The following is a 16,618-nucleotide window of genomic DNA, read 5'->3' on the forward strand; positions in this document are numbered from 1 at the left end:
ATCTGCCATCCACTACCTCCACCCTGGTCCACACTGACAGCGCGGCCAGAAGGGGGGTGGATTACACCTGCAGCGGCTCTCAGCAGAGCCCAGCACCCAGATGTCAACAGCGGCGCTGCACAAGCCATCCAGCGATGTGACAATCACAGAGACCTGCCACCAACGTGTGATGTTTATAACTGTCAATGCCTGCAGACCAAGGATCCCACGCACACAAACCCATGTGCTCATAGACCCAAGAGCGAGGCAAGACACGCCCAGAGCAGGTACCTAGTGGAAAACGACAAGCCTGTCCCACTGCGACACCTTAAGCCGGGCCACCTGACATCACAGCAAGAGTGAAGGCAATCGGATCAACCCTTCTGTCACAGCAAGTCGCAAGAACTCCCTCTGAAAATTACCAACCTGCATAGACTCAAAGTAGGCTAAGCTCAGTTTCAAACATCACCACTCAGAGCAAACCAGAAGCCAGCTGAGCATCAACACCTATTCCAGACAAGCATTGCCATCACAATATGAACATTACATGCTCATCCGTGGAAAAACAGTGAAAGGCCCAGAAAAAAAAACTGAGGGATTTTGTGGCTGCCTAAGGTTTTCAACAACAAAAACCCACCCACCCAACCCAAGCATCGCTTCTAAGCCACAAGCAAACACCTCACGCTGCTACGCCGCCTGCATCAAACCCATGCACACTGGCTCCATCTACAAAATAGCTCTGCTAAAGCAGCCTCCACTGCTCACAAGCAATGCTGACACCTAGCCTTGCACTGTCCGACCACACTGAGGCACTAAGCCAAAAACAACTCAGTGATGTCTCACACATTCTGCATCTAGCTGACAACATCTTCACATTTGTTCCTGATAACCAAACATCGCTACAGCTCCCAGCTTTTCAGGAACAAAAGGGGGGTCAATATGGTGATCTGAGCAATGCCTCTCATTTCACTGATTTAAGGCCTAATTATGTATTATGTATCAGTGTATTCACATCGATCCGCTCATGTGAAACATTTACGTCAAATAAATGTTGTTATTCTAGTGTAGCTGACTAATAATTCACCACTGTCTGTGAAGCGAACATGTTTTTTTTTTTTGATTTGTGAAAGAGTTGCATGTGACGTCATGACTGAGCACACCTCATCTGACCACATATGAGTTCCTGTGCTTGCTCACAGCACGGACCAATCACTGCTCTCCTTGGGCGGTGTTGTGAGCTTGCATTGGTCTCTTAGCAACACATGACCCCGGAAATGTGAGCAGACACTTCTGGGTTAATCTGATAACGGCACCACCCAATTCACAGACCTTAGGGTAAACTAACAACCGCGTATAGCTAAAGCTAGCTCTGTAGCAGCCCTAAACGCATGCAAGTTAAAGCCCTCCACCTCAACTGATAGCTGTTAGCACTCAGCTAACACTTAGACACGTGTGAGTGTGGAGTGTAACATTTAACCCAAAGAATACAGACTTTGGAACATTTTAGACTAAGGGACTTTGATTTTAACTAGTGATGGGAGAGGCAAAGCTGCTTGAGGTTTGAATCGAACAATTCATTTGTGCCACAAATGATTCACTGTTGCGAAACGCCCAGTGCTGGAAACCCCTGCTGGTCAAGACAGGGAAACTGTAGTGAAAATGTAACTCAATGAAACACCCTACCAAACCAATAAACAATGATTTATTGAAGGTGTAATTAATTAAAGGTGATCAACGATCCCTAATACTTTTAAAAAAATAAGGGTCTTTTAATGAGTTATATTTCAGTAAACGAATGAAAGCTTTGCCAATCAGACCAATATGAGACTTTAAAGTATGCCTCCTGCCTTTAAATGTGTCACTAAATGTGTACAATATATAGAGTTGATCCAAGATTGAATATAAATCTTAGACATTGGTTCATGAGACCTAGCATCGAACGGCTGAAATTTCAATTCAATTTGAAAAGCCATGGCGTAAGAAGCCTCGTTTACTGAAATCACCATGCACTCCGAATCATGGATTCGAGAAATAAGGAATTGACTGAGGGCCCAAACCTCTACAAAGTATGCTCAAAGACCCCATCACTAGTTTAAACAATTTAGCTCCCCCTTTCTCTTGGATTCATTTCCTGCTTGGCTGTCACCCTCTATGTAGGATCAGTCAGGGTAGCCCCTCTTCACATACTTTGGTTTTGACCATGTTATCTTTATTTTGACTTCATTCTGCCTCTCTTTTATTTGGTTTAATTTACTAACCTTTATTTAGCTTGAATGTAACAAATTCAGCTAAGATGATTTAAATTAAATTAGAAATTTGATTAAATCAATTTATTCACTTCTCTCTTGTGTTCCCTAAAGCTATTAGGACACTTTCATTAAGCTTTCACCTTAGTTAAGTTTGTCCGACCATCATCATCTCTGTCCCGGTATAGGATTATAGCAGTTCCAGAAACTGCTGCCCCTTTAACGAACCAAGCAGGTTATTGGCAGACTAATTCCTGTCCCTCTCTATACCCCTCCTTACATAGATGTTTGATGTGTCTCTGCTAGCCGAGCTAACAGCCCCTAGGTTTAATGACACTCCTGCAGCATTCCTCTGAACGAGTGACAACTGCTAGGTCATATCTCAGACTTAAACTAAATAAGGAAAGCCCTTCTTTCTCCCACTGTCTCTTTACGATTTTATTTCGGTTTGTTTTATTCAATACCTTCCTAGTGACCCAACCTGAGAACCATCAGTGCATTGAGTAAAAATGTGACCACATGTACAGCATGGTCAGTAGCTGACCCTTGCTTTCATCCTGTTTTAAAGTTACTCAAACCACTCCCTTTGCGCTCACCTGCACAGAATCTCAGGGTCCAATCTCACTAGCTCCCCAACGACAGCTATCCACACCTTACCTGGCCTACAGAGCCAATCACCATAAAGATAGCTTACCACCTCTGTTTTGTGTTTGTACTTGCATTTGCCTTCTGCCTCTCTCTCTCGTGTCTCCACAAGTTAACCAGCGTGTCTCAGACATCCAGCCCTGCCAACCACCAGGACCAACTGGAGACTCGGCAGAGTGCTGTGAGGGACATCCTTTAGCCTAAAGCAGCCAACAGCCTGCAACGGCAGAGAAAGGAACAGCGGGACTGCAACATGGTCGCCTCACATCCAGCCTGGACAAGCAGGAGCTGACCAGCATCATCATCTCCTTGGCCCACACCCTCAAGGGTCTCAGACAGGAGGTAAATGAACTGAACCTGCAAGTCACAGAGTTCCAAAGGGAACCGACACTCGCTGGAAAAGAGAAGGAACCGACAGACGCAAGGAACCTGACAGAGCAATGGAAGGAAATCACCAGTCTTTACGAAGGCTTTAACAGCTGCCAGACACAGGGAGCAGCTTGAAAATGCCACCAGACAAGACTTAAACAGAGAACTGTTCCACACAAAGTCACTGTTAAAACAGTGCACACAGAACTTAATAAGAGAGACACAAGAGCCAAGGCCGTAGAAGGTCTCCTGCATGCAGCCAGAGCTGAAGTCCAAACCTTAACTCAGCAATTCTGCAACCTTAAAGAGGAGCTCAACACGGTCCAGAAGGACTTGGAAAAGTCCTACGGACTGCAGATGGACTAGACAAATAACATACACCCTGCTGCACATCACACAGCCGGCAGTGCAGACCCCCTTATCCCGGTACACAGATACAAGAGGGGAAGGGGCAAAACCCTCTGCTCGACACAAGTCGACTTCCTGAAAACTTCTGCAGTGTCAGAAGGAAAAGGACTCATTCAGGTGAGTCCTGAAACAGCACATGAAGTGACATGATCTCAATCAAATGGACACAGACATCCCTGCATTCACACCAGAACTTGTAGGAGACAACGATGTCCATGCCTACCTGGGAGACATTTGACTTTCACCTGTGGTCTTGGACCAGTGTGAATCACCAAGATAGACTCCGTCTGCTCTGGGTCACCTCTAGCCCAGAGGTCCAACACTTCCTGGCTCGACACCCAGGACCCATTCAATCAGACTACCAGCAGCAAAGACAAGCTATCATTAAGTAATTCTCAGACTCGGAGTCTGAACATGGACTGAACGCTGACCTAGCCACTCAACAGGGCTATAATGAAACTCCCTTTGCTTACTGTCATAGACCTCAATGAGCTTACTTCGGAGCTTGCAAGGGCTTACTTCAAGAGCCTTTTCATCCAAAACCTCCAACCTATTGCAAGTCACCATTTAGGCATGCTGGCCTGCCTCCACTCAATGCCTTTAACAACTGTGTCACCTGGCACAGAAAGCCTTTAACAAACACACACAAGGCCCGCTCAGAAAGGTTCTTAAGACCCCACTGACTGTGATCTACAAACCCAGAGGATAAAGTTGGCACCAGAAGGCACCCCGGTATGGCTTCAGCGCAAGACCCTCCTATAAAGATTCCTAGTCAGCCTAAGACTCACAACATGAAAACATGTGCTCAAGGGAAGCAAGAGTCTCCATTAACAGATTTTGGATTTGGCTGCCTGAAAGGAAATCTTAAATGGACATCTAAGCCTTACATGTCAACAGACTATGCACGGCCCTCTTGAAACCTACAGACACTTGCTACAAGCAATTTGAATGGACACTGCTGCATATTTCCACAACAATGACTTGTCACAGGAACACTGCCTCCAGAGAGCACAAATGGCATGACAACAGACTGTAAGCAAATCACCTGTGCCATTTAAGCTGACGATACCTTGCAACCCTAAGTTAGCTAATGACGTCAGTAGCTAGCAGTTAGCATCATTCATTCGAAGCCCTTAACTACAGCTCGTGGGCATGCAGTGCAAAGTGATCCAACCCAGTGTCATTTAACCATATTTCTGGCTCCTGATTTCTTAAACTTTTGTTTTTCCCTTACTTTGAGGTCTCCTCAGCCACTTTCGCCTTCACTATTTTAGGTGTATCCCCTCCTGGTTCAACTAAATTTGCAGTTACTTAGTTAAATTTAAATATTTAATTACATGTTAACTGTTCAGTTAGAGGAGAATTTTCCTTTTGGAGATATTTCATGTTGGGAACTACTCAATAGCACGTTGGCTAAAAACCTTAAGGAAGGAAACACCCATGATGTGGTCTTGAACACGCAGCAGCAGTGAGCCACTTTGGTATGATGATCAAAGCAAACTTAATGGTCGATCCAGATTGCTATTGAGTATTCCCAATTCCAGGTCACCCTGTGGTGTTAATCACTTAGCAGTCAGCTATTCACTTATTACATCTGTTTGATGTAGTTACGCTAATCCCTTTCGTTCGAGTGTGGTTTCATATCTCCATAGAGCTGTAAGGAACCAGAGAAACTTTTCATTTGTGATTCTGCTTGTTCTCAACGAGTGCACCAAGTACTATGACCCTCCTACATGAGTAATCTAAATGATTAAAAGGGCATAACGATAGTCATGCACATTGGTAACAAGCATTATTTGAATAGGAAAGCTGTCCTCCTTCCTTTCCCTCCTTTCCTTTACTTTTTAAGAGATCTAGCCTTAGGCGAGCCATCAGGAGATTCTGAGAAATACTTTGACCATAAGAACCATCTTAAGTCATTTATTAAATCTCGGCTTACGCCCTTAAAAGAAAAACTCCCAGAATCACACAAATCTTAGCATCCAAAGCTAAGATATTGATCATAGAAGACACTCCACTTGCGAGCCATGCCCCGAAACAACGAGCTGTAGGTTACATCGCTAGCTGACCTATTAAACCCTAACCGGGTCCGTCTGAAACTTTCTTTACACTACAAAATCTTTATGACAATTCTCTGCGAACACTGGAACTACCCGCCCTCTCACAGGTCAGAGTCCAACCAGCGATTCCAGACTGCAGGGACCACAGATACTAGATAACAACCACCTGACACAGACCAACTTGGGTCAGGATGACAAGTGACAGTGCCTCGACACCTGCCGCACGAGTTCGAGGACCCATACCTTGCCACCGTCTACATTTTCACACCTGATAACATAGACCATGGCACCACAGCCACTCCTTGAAGCACCAACCTCCAGAGAGCCACCTCTCTCTTCCAGCCGTGAGTGCCGGGTGCATGTCTGACTGTTCCGCACCTTTGACGTCGCCCGCTGTTGTCTGTTGGACGGACAACAACGTTCGAAAGAGGGGATATGTAGGGTCTGGACCAATCAAACACACAATTGTTCATTAGAAGTAGAAAAAAATCACAACTTTCTTAGTCCCCAACTGTAGGCTCCGGCAAGTCTCACGTGGCCCACAAGGCCCCGGTTGCTATAGTGACCAGGACCCCTCTGCCAGACCATAAAAACTTTACGACGCAAAAGAATGTGAATCGCAACTTCCCCAACCAACTCTCTCCTAAACAGACTGCAATAGTAACTGACTTCGTTCATTAATTCTTTAACAAACCTTCCTATGAATGAACACACCAATCCCCAAGTCAGTGTGTATTTCATTGTGGTTTAGGTATCTTGTCTTTTGGTGTAATGTTTTTATGCATGTGTTGCTATAGATATGGATGGATGTGTTATGCGGTGTAACCACATGGTCATGTTTGGTATCTCTGAATTTGTATTTTGATGGCCTAAAGGATGATACATATTATATGTCAATACACATGCAACATATTACAGTTGCATGAATCCCTAGTAGATATGAATGAGTACCCACATGCTCTCAGGAAAAGGGTCATAAAAAAGCCCCCTTTCTATCCAAACCTCCCGCTTGGAATTTCAGCCTCTCTCATTGGTCAAACCCAGGCTGGGGGGGCGTCATTCTTCAAGCCTTTAAAGGGCTCCCCCACAGTTCCGCCCTCTCTCTTCTTTTACTCTTCGCTCTTCTCTTGGACTGAAAACACGTCACCCGCGCCCCCCCCCCAGATCCATGGGGGGAGGGGGGGGGTGCTCACCCTGCAATCATGAGGCCTACAAACCCTTCTTCGAAGCCATGCGGTCTCCAAGGACACTCAAGGAACTGAAAAGGACTCTCTGAACTGAACACATACGGAACCAATGCACAACAACAAAAGCTTGCAAGTATCTGTCCTTTCTAACGTAGATAGCTGCGTTTAAGGCGTTTATAAAAACGATTTCAGGTTGTTCAGAACCGTTTCATACCTGTCCAATGCAACTCACTTTCTGTCTCTCTCTCACTCTCTCTCTTACTCTCTCTCTCACGCGTTCTCTGTCTATTTGTGTTTTATGTATGTTTGTCTATGTGCGATCGTTTGTAAATAGTTGAGTTTAATAAACAACCATATATTCACATATAATGATTCTCTGTGCTGAATGCTTACATTACAACAGTCACTTAAACTGTGTCGATCTCATATTGCTACCTTAAAGCCCTATTGTGTTCAAATTGTTTTAACTCCGTTCTGATTCGTAAAGAAAAACGTTGCCGTGACGACGGCCAACGTCAGAGTAATGAGTATCGCTGAGTAATTTGCTGGACAAAGAAACAAGCCGATATCATCATTACTGTTACTGATCAGAAACTGGAAATTGCGTATATTTAATGACGATTATTATACACAATTTCCTGTGAGTTAAACTACTTTCCCTGACCGAAATGTATGTTTTAAATAACTCATTTCATCCTATACATTGGTCGGAAGACCTGGTGGAGTTTTGCAGTGTATATGTGATGAGAGAAACAGTCTCATGCATATACACACATATATTGATCATCTTAAATTCTTTGAGCTAATGACATTCTCTACATATTATTATTATTATTATTATTATTTATATTTGTATTACTTTGTATTATTAGTTAAAATATATAAAAAATCTAACTCTAACCTCAATTAAAATAAATACCAATAAAATAAAATTAAAATTAAGAAGAACATACAATAACAGTAACATACAATACAAAATGTATTATGGTAAATACATTTTACTTGAAATTACAGCAAAAATACCAGAAAAAAAATGTATGACCCTGGATGACAAAACCAGTTGTAAGTAGCACAGGTAGGCTATATTTGTAGCAAAAGTAGACAAGATATTAGGTAAAGATCATGTTCCATGAAGATATTTTGTAAATTTCATAACTATTGATTTGTAGGCTAATTTACATTGCAAATAACTTAATATTTTCTCAATATTTTAATTATTTTTTTGCACCCTCAGGTTCCAGATTTTCAAATAGTTGCATCTCAGTCCTATCATAACAAACCATACAGCAATGGAAAGCTTATTATTCAGCTTTTAGATACTGTATAGATCTCAATTACAAAAAAATCGCCTCTTAGGACTGGTTTTGTGGTCCAGGGTCACATATGTTGTGGTGGTGTTGGACAAAAAGGTTGTGAATATAATAAATTCGCATTACCTTGCCTGTGTGTGTAGTGAGCGCATTCTCCCATAGAGGACGCACGTCCGTTTTCTGCAGGCTAAACTAACCCAGTGACGTCATCATCCGCATGACCCGGAACTTCTGCTGCTATTTCTTGACACGTAGTTAGCGGTGTTGGCGGAGTCTTGGGGGATTAACGGTGTGAGTAAAACTTCAGGATTTACTTTATTAGATATTCATGTTTTAGCTGTACTGCATGTTTAAAGATGTGTATATGGCAGTGCTTGAATGGCGCTGACAGTGATTGAATGCGTCGGTGCAGTGATTTAGTGGAGCTGTGCTAACTGAACCCAAGCAAAACAAACATTATTGCTAAAACCACTGTAAATATGTGTGCCTAGCTTATCTGTAATATATAGTGTTCCTCTGACAAGAAATGTACCGTGGTTAATATTTGGACTTTAGTTTCATTTTAAACATATAAGGTTTCTTTGGAAATGTACTGAGGTAACACCGTGTTTTTGCTATGGCAATATAATTGTACAGATTTAAATAACATCTAAAACAAAGTTGGCTTTACGTCTCCAGCAGATCTTCATCCAAATAACAGTCTTGGCTCTAATGCTGTTATATACAACTCAGTTTTAATAATATTGAATGTCCACCGCTGACTGGTTTTTCTGCTTATTGTCTTCCAGGCTGCTTGCAATGTCAGGGTTTGACAACTTCAACACAGACTTTTACCAGTCTAGTTACAGTGTAGATGATCAGAACCAAGGAGGATATGGCTACAGCAACACAGAAGAGCCATCCAACAAGTAAGTTAGGCCTGAGCCTTGCACGAAGTTCTGGTGTTGTTGTTTATACAGTTGAAGTCAAAATTTGCAGAATTACAGAATCTTCTTTTTTTTTTATTCAGTACTGAGCTGAATAAGATATTTCACATAAAAGATGTTTACGTATAGTGCACAGGAGAAAATAATAGTTGAATTTATAAAAAATTACCCCATTCAAGCAGTGTTTTTTGTTTAGTGAAGTCCCTTATTTGTCCTGAACAGTTAAACTGCCTGCTGTTCTTTAGAAAAGTCCTTCAGGCCCCACAAATTCTTTGGTTTTTCTGCATTTTTGTGTAGTTTAACCCTTTCCAGCAATGACTGTATGATTTTGAGATCCATCTTTTCACACTGAGGACAACTGAGGGACTCATATGCAACCATTACAGAAAATTCAAACGCTCACCGATGCTTCAGAAACATGATGCATTAAGAGTCGGGGGGGGGGGGGGGGGTGAAAACTTTTGAACAGAATGAAGATGTGTACATTTTTCCTATTTTGCCTAAATATCATATTAGTTTATTTAGTACTGCCCTTCAGAAGCTATTGAAGATACTTACGTGTTTCCCAAAAGACAAAATAAGTTAAATTTATCTTGATCTTCAAATTCAAAACGTCTTCATCCCCCTGCTCTTTATGCATTGTGTTTCCTTCTGAAGCATCAGTGAGTGTTTGAACCTTCTGTAATGGTTGCATATGAGTCCCTCAGTTGTCTTCAGTGTGAAAAAAATGGATCTCGAAATCATACAGTCATCGTTGGAAAGAGTTCAAATACACAAAAATGCAGAAAATTTGTGTGACTTGATGGATTTTTCTGAAGAACAGCGGGCACAGCGGGTTTGTCTATTCAGGACTTATGAACAACTATTACTAAACAAAAAACACAGCTTGAATCAAGTTTCATCAATCAAGTGTATGTAAACTTTTGAATAGGGTCGTTTGAATAAATTCAAATACTATTTTCTCTTGTGGACTATATGTAAACATCTTTCATGTGCAATATCGTATTCAGGTCAGTACTAAATAAGAAATAACATGCACTTTGTATAATTTATTTTGGTAAAATACTGAACAGATTCTGCAAGGTATATGTAAACAGTTGACTTCAACTGTATATATTACTATTTAATAAGTCAAGTCAGTTTTACATGTATAGCATTTTTCACAATACACATTGTTTCAGAGCAGCTTTATATAAAAACATGATAAAGTTTAATACCATACTACCTTCATGTGTTCATATCTTCAGTTCAGTTGAACTTTGCTGTATAGAATATATCACTTAATGTGAGTATACTGTATGTATCTGGATAAAGTTGGATCTGCTTATCCATCTTTATAAAGAGCTGTGCAAAAATATAGTTTACATTTTATGACTATATACACAAGCACACAGCCGGGATTTGCTGTTGTAAATGTGGGTAAAATTGAATGTGCTTTCTGCCGATAATATACAATCTTTCAGATGGTAATCATCATATCATAATGCATGCAGAATTATGTTATACAAAAAAGTGTTCTCATGTAATATATTCTAGCTATTGTAGGCCTTATATGTTGAGTGTGAGAATATTTCTGACACTGAATTCTGACCACAAATCTGTTGTTTTGGACAGACCATACGGACAGTATGACTACACACAGCCGATGGGCTACTCGGCGCCTCCGGGAATGATGCAGCCTCAGCAGCCTTACACAGGACAGATCTACCAGCCCACACCAGCCTTTACGCCAGCCTCCTCGCAGTCCATGTACAGTAGCAACTTTGAGGATGAGCCCCCGTTGCTGGAGGGTAAGAAAGAGACTAAGCTTAAAGGCATAAATTTGGCATGAAATGGAAATTTGTTTTCTAAATGCATTTTATTGATTTTTGTTTTGTACGATCAATCCATGCATGTTCCTCTTTTTGAGCTCATAATTTTTAACTCGCTACTTCTTTTTTTCCATTAATAATGAATACACGTTGAATAATTTTCTCAGTCAGAGATTCCCCTCTCTTAGTCACACTGCTGTGATTCCCAGGGGTGAATTTATCTGTGTTTACAGACAAATCAATAATGCATTGTCTCTTACATCCCAAAGCCCAAACTTTGAGAATGACTCATTGCTTTAAAAGTGCCACTTGGAGCTGTGTTCAGTACAAACCACATCTTTGTCCTTGCATACTGAAGTTAAGTAGTGCTTGTGAAACCTACTTGCCCCAGTTCTTCAGAGCTGTGTTAAAAATGGACCAGCAGTCATCAGTTAAAGAGACACTGAGAAAGCTACTTAACCGATTATTGCTGTTCGCTGTTGTCATCCAGTATCGAAAGTGCATTTATGACGCTGTGACTTCAGTTCTGTCCTATTATTCTAATGTTATGTCTTATTAGTGGTGCTCACTAAGGCAAGCATCACTATTAACTTTACTCCTTATTAAAAAAAGAAAGCAGTGAAAAAGTCATGACATGGATTTTTTAAATTATTTTAACATGTTCCTTTAGGTTTACTTATGTTATTAAAGTTTTTTGCATGAAAACTTTAAAAAAAAAATCCAAAATATGTGGGAAAATTATTATTTTCAATCCTCATTTTAACTTTTTGTCTGAAATAACCTGTTTTTAAGGAGTAGGTCATTTAAAGTTTAAGTTTATGAAAATGGGGGGAAAAGCAATTTTTATATAAAATAGATATTTTATAAAACATTTTGGAAAAAAAAAATTATAAATCAAAACATAAATATAAACAACTTTTCCCATTAGATTCCAGAAAAGCTCTGCATACAAAACGTATGCAGTTTGCATTAACACAGGCAAAATGACAAAAAAAAAAAAAACCGAAAAAGGGTAAACCTTGTGAGAGGTAAACCTTTTTTTATTATTCAGTTAACATTTTTGAAGACATTTTTAAACAAAGTTAAGCCAAATACTGTGAGTTTTTAGTGAAAATAAATTGTAAAAAAAAACCTGATAAATTTTTCTTGCCTTGAAAATAGCCACAGAGGCACGCTGTTAAACACAAAAAAAAAAATGAAGTACTGATATCTTAAATTCTTTACTTTCAAATGTTAAACCCAGAAGCTTTAATTTTGTTGAATCAAAATTAAAGTTTTTTGGCTTTTAGTATGAATATGTTAGCTTTAAAGTCTATAAGCTATATATAGTCTATCCAGTATCTATAAGCTAGTGTGCTCCAAAACAACAACACAATGTTTACAAGATAAGAGCATTCAAAATGTACAGTCTCTCACTGCCGCTAAATTGAATCAGCGAATCACGCTGCACTTCAGCTTCTCATCAAACCTTCTGTCCAATCAAATGCTCTCTACAATCCGTAGCGTCGCGCCCTCTTCACTATAAATGGACATTGAAGCTGCGGCTGAGTTCGGTCACTTGTTAGTGTTAGTATTTTATGGGGAATGGCATGTAGTGCACAGTGTAGGCGATGGGGAACGATTCAGACAGTGTAAATGCGTTTTCCGTTGGGGCAAATGAGGTCTGGTTTTGCGCTATGTCATGCGAACCACGGCAGCGCGCACATTCTACTGCGGACTTTGGCTCCGATCCAGAGACGCGATCGCACAGAGCAGATCATATGCGCGAATCAGCATGTATTAAACTACACAGCCTCAGCTTGATTATGGTCACTATTTTGTTTTAGTAAGCATTTCATATTGAATCTAGGGGGCAGTCTATTAGATATAAATGGAACGCTTAAAGTGGGCGGGGCTGCTTGATATGTCCCGCCCTGTTTTCTCATTTCAGTTGAAATTGTCACAACATAGAATAACGCCGCATGGTTCAAGGCATTAAGTGGACCTTTACGTCTGTGTTTTAAACACTTCTCTCTACAATATAATAAAATGATGAAATTGTGACCCAAAAAGTGTAGGAAATGCGACAGTGATCCAGTGCACATTGTGTTCATGAATGAATGTTATAAGTGACATGCAGAGGTGAGTTTGAGAAGTGGAGCAACATGTGCTGCAAACCACTCAGAGACACTGAAAACATTGTGAATTAACACAGTTCCACAATTCACTCTGAATTGCGCAACATGCCAGACTAAATCCAGCCTTTTAATAACCACAGTGAGCCAACGTGCAATTTGAGTTTTGTTTGCAGATTGCAGCCCTGTTTGTTTTAATTTTACATTTAATCGATTGGCTTTTCATCAACTCATGAACCAACACTTGGGAAATCTTGCGTGGTGGTGAGTTGTGTATGGCAAGAAAGAATGAAAATGTATTTTCCATTTCCAGAGCTGGGGATCAACTTTGACCACATCTGGCAAAAAACGCTGACTGTGCTTCACCCTCTGAAGGCAGCAGATGGCAGTATAATGAATGAAACAGACCTGGCTGGTCCCATGGTGTTCTGTTTGGCCTTTGGGGCGACGCTACTTTTGGTAAGACACATGTCTGTTTTGTCACAGAAGACCACATTTGAAACGTCCCTAGCCTAGTAGTTAATTTTTTAGACATATTTTTGTAATTCATAAATAATGTATATTCTAGCTGAATTGTAAAATATTAAGAGTGCCAAACACAGATGTTTTTCTTCCTCATTTTAGACGGGTAAGATCCAGTTTGGTTATGTGTACGGTATCAGTGCCATCGGGTGCCTTGGCATGTACTGTCTGCTCAACCTCATGAGCATGACTGGCGTCTCGTTCGGCTGTGTGGCTAGTGTTCTCGGCTACTGCCTGCTACCCATGATCATCCTGTCTAGTTTCGGAGTTCTCCTTTCCTTACAGTAAGTCCTATCTTTTTACATCCTGAGACTATAAGTAATTGAGATATTAAAGTTACAGATTTTTGTTCAAGATCACAGTAATGGGAAAGTACAATGGGAAAGTACTGTTTTGTTGTTTCCATTCAAAAAATTCAACTGTTTTCAGCAGAAAATTCAGCTTTGCCTCGCAAAAAAAAAAAAAAAAAAAAAAATCTTTTAAACCGTAATAGTATTTCACCATATTACATTTTTTTTTTACTGTATTTTTGATTACAAAATGCAAACTTAATGAGGATAGAAGACTTCCTTTTTGAAAAACGTTCCAAATCTTTGGTAGAGTGTTTTAATGTATAATGTAAAATGCAAAAAAAAAGAATTATTAATTAATATACACTCCCAGTCAAAAGTTTTTGAAAAGTGAGATTTAAATTTTTTTTTGAAGAAGTCTCTTCTGCTCACCAAGCCTGCATTTATTTGATCCAAAATACAGTAAAAACTGTAAAATTCTGAAATATTTGTTTTATTTAAAATGACTATAAAATGTATTCCTGTGATTTAAAGCTGAAATTTTTGCATCATTACTCTAGTCACATGATATTTCAGAAATGTAGATTTTGATATGCTGCTTAAACATTATTATTATGTTGAAAACCGCTGAGTAATTTTTTTTTTCAGGTTTCTTTGATAAATAGAAATCCTTTGTAAGAATATAAATGTCTTTATCATCATTTTGATCAATTTAATGCATCCTTAATAAATAAAAGTATTAATTTCTGTAATTTCTTTCCCCACCAAAACAGCTGACTCCAAGCTTTTAAATGGTATAGTGTATAATGTTACAAAAGCTTTTTTTATATTTCATATAAATGCTGATCTTTAAATCTTTTGATTCATCAAAGAATCCTGGAAAAAAATTTACTCAATTGTATTAAATAATAATAACAATAAAAACATCGAATTAGCATATTAGAATGATTTCTGAAGGATCATGTGACACTGAAGACTGAAGTAATGATGCTGAAAATTAAGCTTTGATCACAGGAATGAATAAAATTGTAGAATATAGATTCAAATAGAAAACAGTTATTTCAGTTAATAAATATTTTTTCTGAATCTTACTGTTTTTGCTGTGCTTTGGATCAAATAAATGCAGGCTTGGAGAGCAGAAGAGACTTCTTAAAAAAAAATTATAATAAAAATGTAGTGCTAGTGTATATTATAAAATTAATAATTTATACAGCTAGTGTATAATAGACATTGCTAATCCAAAATTTTCTAATGTCTTTCAGGGGCATGCTGGGTATCATTTTAACAGCTGCCATCATTGGTTGGTGCAGTTTTTCGGCCTCTAAGATCTTCATCTCTGCTTTGGCCATGGATGGGCAGCAGCTGCTGGTGGCGTATCCCTGCGCCCTGCTGTACGGAGTCTTTGCCCTCATCTCTGTTTTCTGAACTCTCAGCTTCTTTTAATGGACAAAATCACGGCCAATACGCAACACACACTCTCAACCTTTAATTTAAGGACTGCTTTTGTAACACCCACCACACACGCTCTCGCTGAGTGTTTCCAGTGTTCATCATGTTGAGAGAATGTGGCATTCATTTCTCCTGCAATTTCTTTTTACCTGCCCACCTACTCTGCAAAATGTTCTTGCTTACATAATGCAGGTTAAAACTCATTTCTTTTTCTTTAATGTGTTCACCTCTTTCCAAAACTAGTTATCTTTAACAGAGCCACAAAATGAAGCGTGTTTTTCAAAGAGAAGAATGTGTAATCAATGCAAAGGGCACACCTCTCCTCCTACACAACATCTTTAATGATTTTGTGTTTCAGGCGAGCATCTCACTCCAGAACATTCTTTGCAAAGTACACTAGTAATTGTTCTTTCTTGGAACTGTTTTCCTGTACATTCCTGAATTGCTGTTGATCTGTTCGGTCTGTGTTCATTCATACACTTGGGTCAGTAAGAGTGCCTACATTTTCACACATTTTTACATAATTTCCATCATGAACTAGGCAAATTAAATTAAGTGAAACAAAAATCACCCTTCTGGGCATTAGCAGGCAAATATAAAAGAATATATTAGCTAAAATGAAATATGCTTTCATTATTTACTCACTCTCATTTGCTTCCAAACCTGAGTGACTTGCTTTTGCATCTAATTTTGTTTAAAAAGCATGTACAAGTTATATATATCGTTGAGTTGCATAAAAAAGGCAAGTCGTACAGGTTTGGAGTGACGTGAGAATGAATAATTGATGACAATCTTTTGTTTTCCAAATGCATTTTACCTGCTTACAGAATCTCTTGCTGCAGATCAGTTTTCTGTACAGTGAACCCCGATGGCTGAATTTTGTTTCCATTTCTGATTTGCTTTCGCACATTTGTCTTTTGAAATACATGAGGCAGAGCCAAGGTTAAGCTTCATTCTTAAAACTCGAGTTTAATTTACAACATCTTTCTGACCTGTGGACTGCATGTATGATCTTTTTGTTAATCTTAAGGAGCCATGAGTGTCCTCTCAGATAGATGGGCATATTTATATACAAGGTAACTTTGTTTTGTATATCCAGAGGAGTACAAATGTTTATATCAATTCTGTCTTGTGGAAAATCTGTGACCAACTGGTAGGGTGTTACACTTGTGCTGTTTCACAGACCGTTTTAAATAAATAAAAATGCAACTTTTGTTTGAACATTGCTTTGTTGAAGTACCTTTTGCGATAGAGGCTATTTACACTAAGTGCAAATAGCTATAGATTCCATTTACTCTGTTA

At 39.4% G+C, this 16,618-nt stretch overlaps 1 protein-coding gene across 1 annotated transcript; it reads left to right on the forward strand.

Annotated features, from left to right (window-relative positions):
* The first annotated feature begins 8,427 nt into the window (after positions 1-8,427).
* On the forward strand, positions 8,428-16,537 carry yipf5 (Yip1 domain family, member 5). Its single transcript, XM_073824630.1, has 6 exons — positions 8,428-8,493; positions 8,993-9,112; positions 10,745-10,920; positions 13,369-13,514; positions 13,680-13,861; positions 15,130-16,537. Exons 2-6 carry the CDS (start codon positions 9,003-9,005, stop codon positions 15,290-15,292), a joined length of 777 nt encoding a protein of 258 aa, XP_073680731.1. The 5' UTR covers positions 8,428-8,493; positions 8,993-9,002; the 3' UTR covers positions 15,293-16,537.
* Positions 16,538-16,618: the final 81 nt, after the last annotated feature.

This window comes from Garra rufa, chromosome 19 (genome assembly GCF_049309525.1).
Source record: "Garra rufa chromosome 19, GarRuf1.0, whole genome shotgun sequence".
NCBI lineage: Eukaryota > Metazoa > Chordata > Actinopteri > Cypriniformes > Cyprinidae > Garra > Garra rufa.

Coding starts and splice junctions, on each gene's coding strand:
- yipf5 (XM_073824630.1), top strand. CDS start 9,003: ATGTCAGGGTTTGACAACTTCAACACAGACTTTTACCAGTCTAGTTAC. Junction 9,113..10,744: donor ACAGAAGAGCCATCCAACAA/GTAAGTTAGGCC, acceptor TGTTTTGGACAG/ACCATACGGACAGTATGACT. Junction 13,862..15,129: donor GGAGTTCTCCTTTCCTTACA/GTAAGTCCTATC, acceptor AATGTCTTTCAG/GGGCATGCTGGGTATCATTT.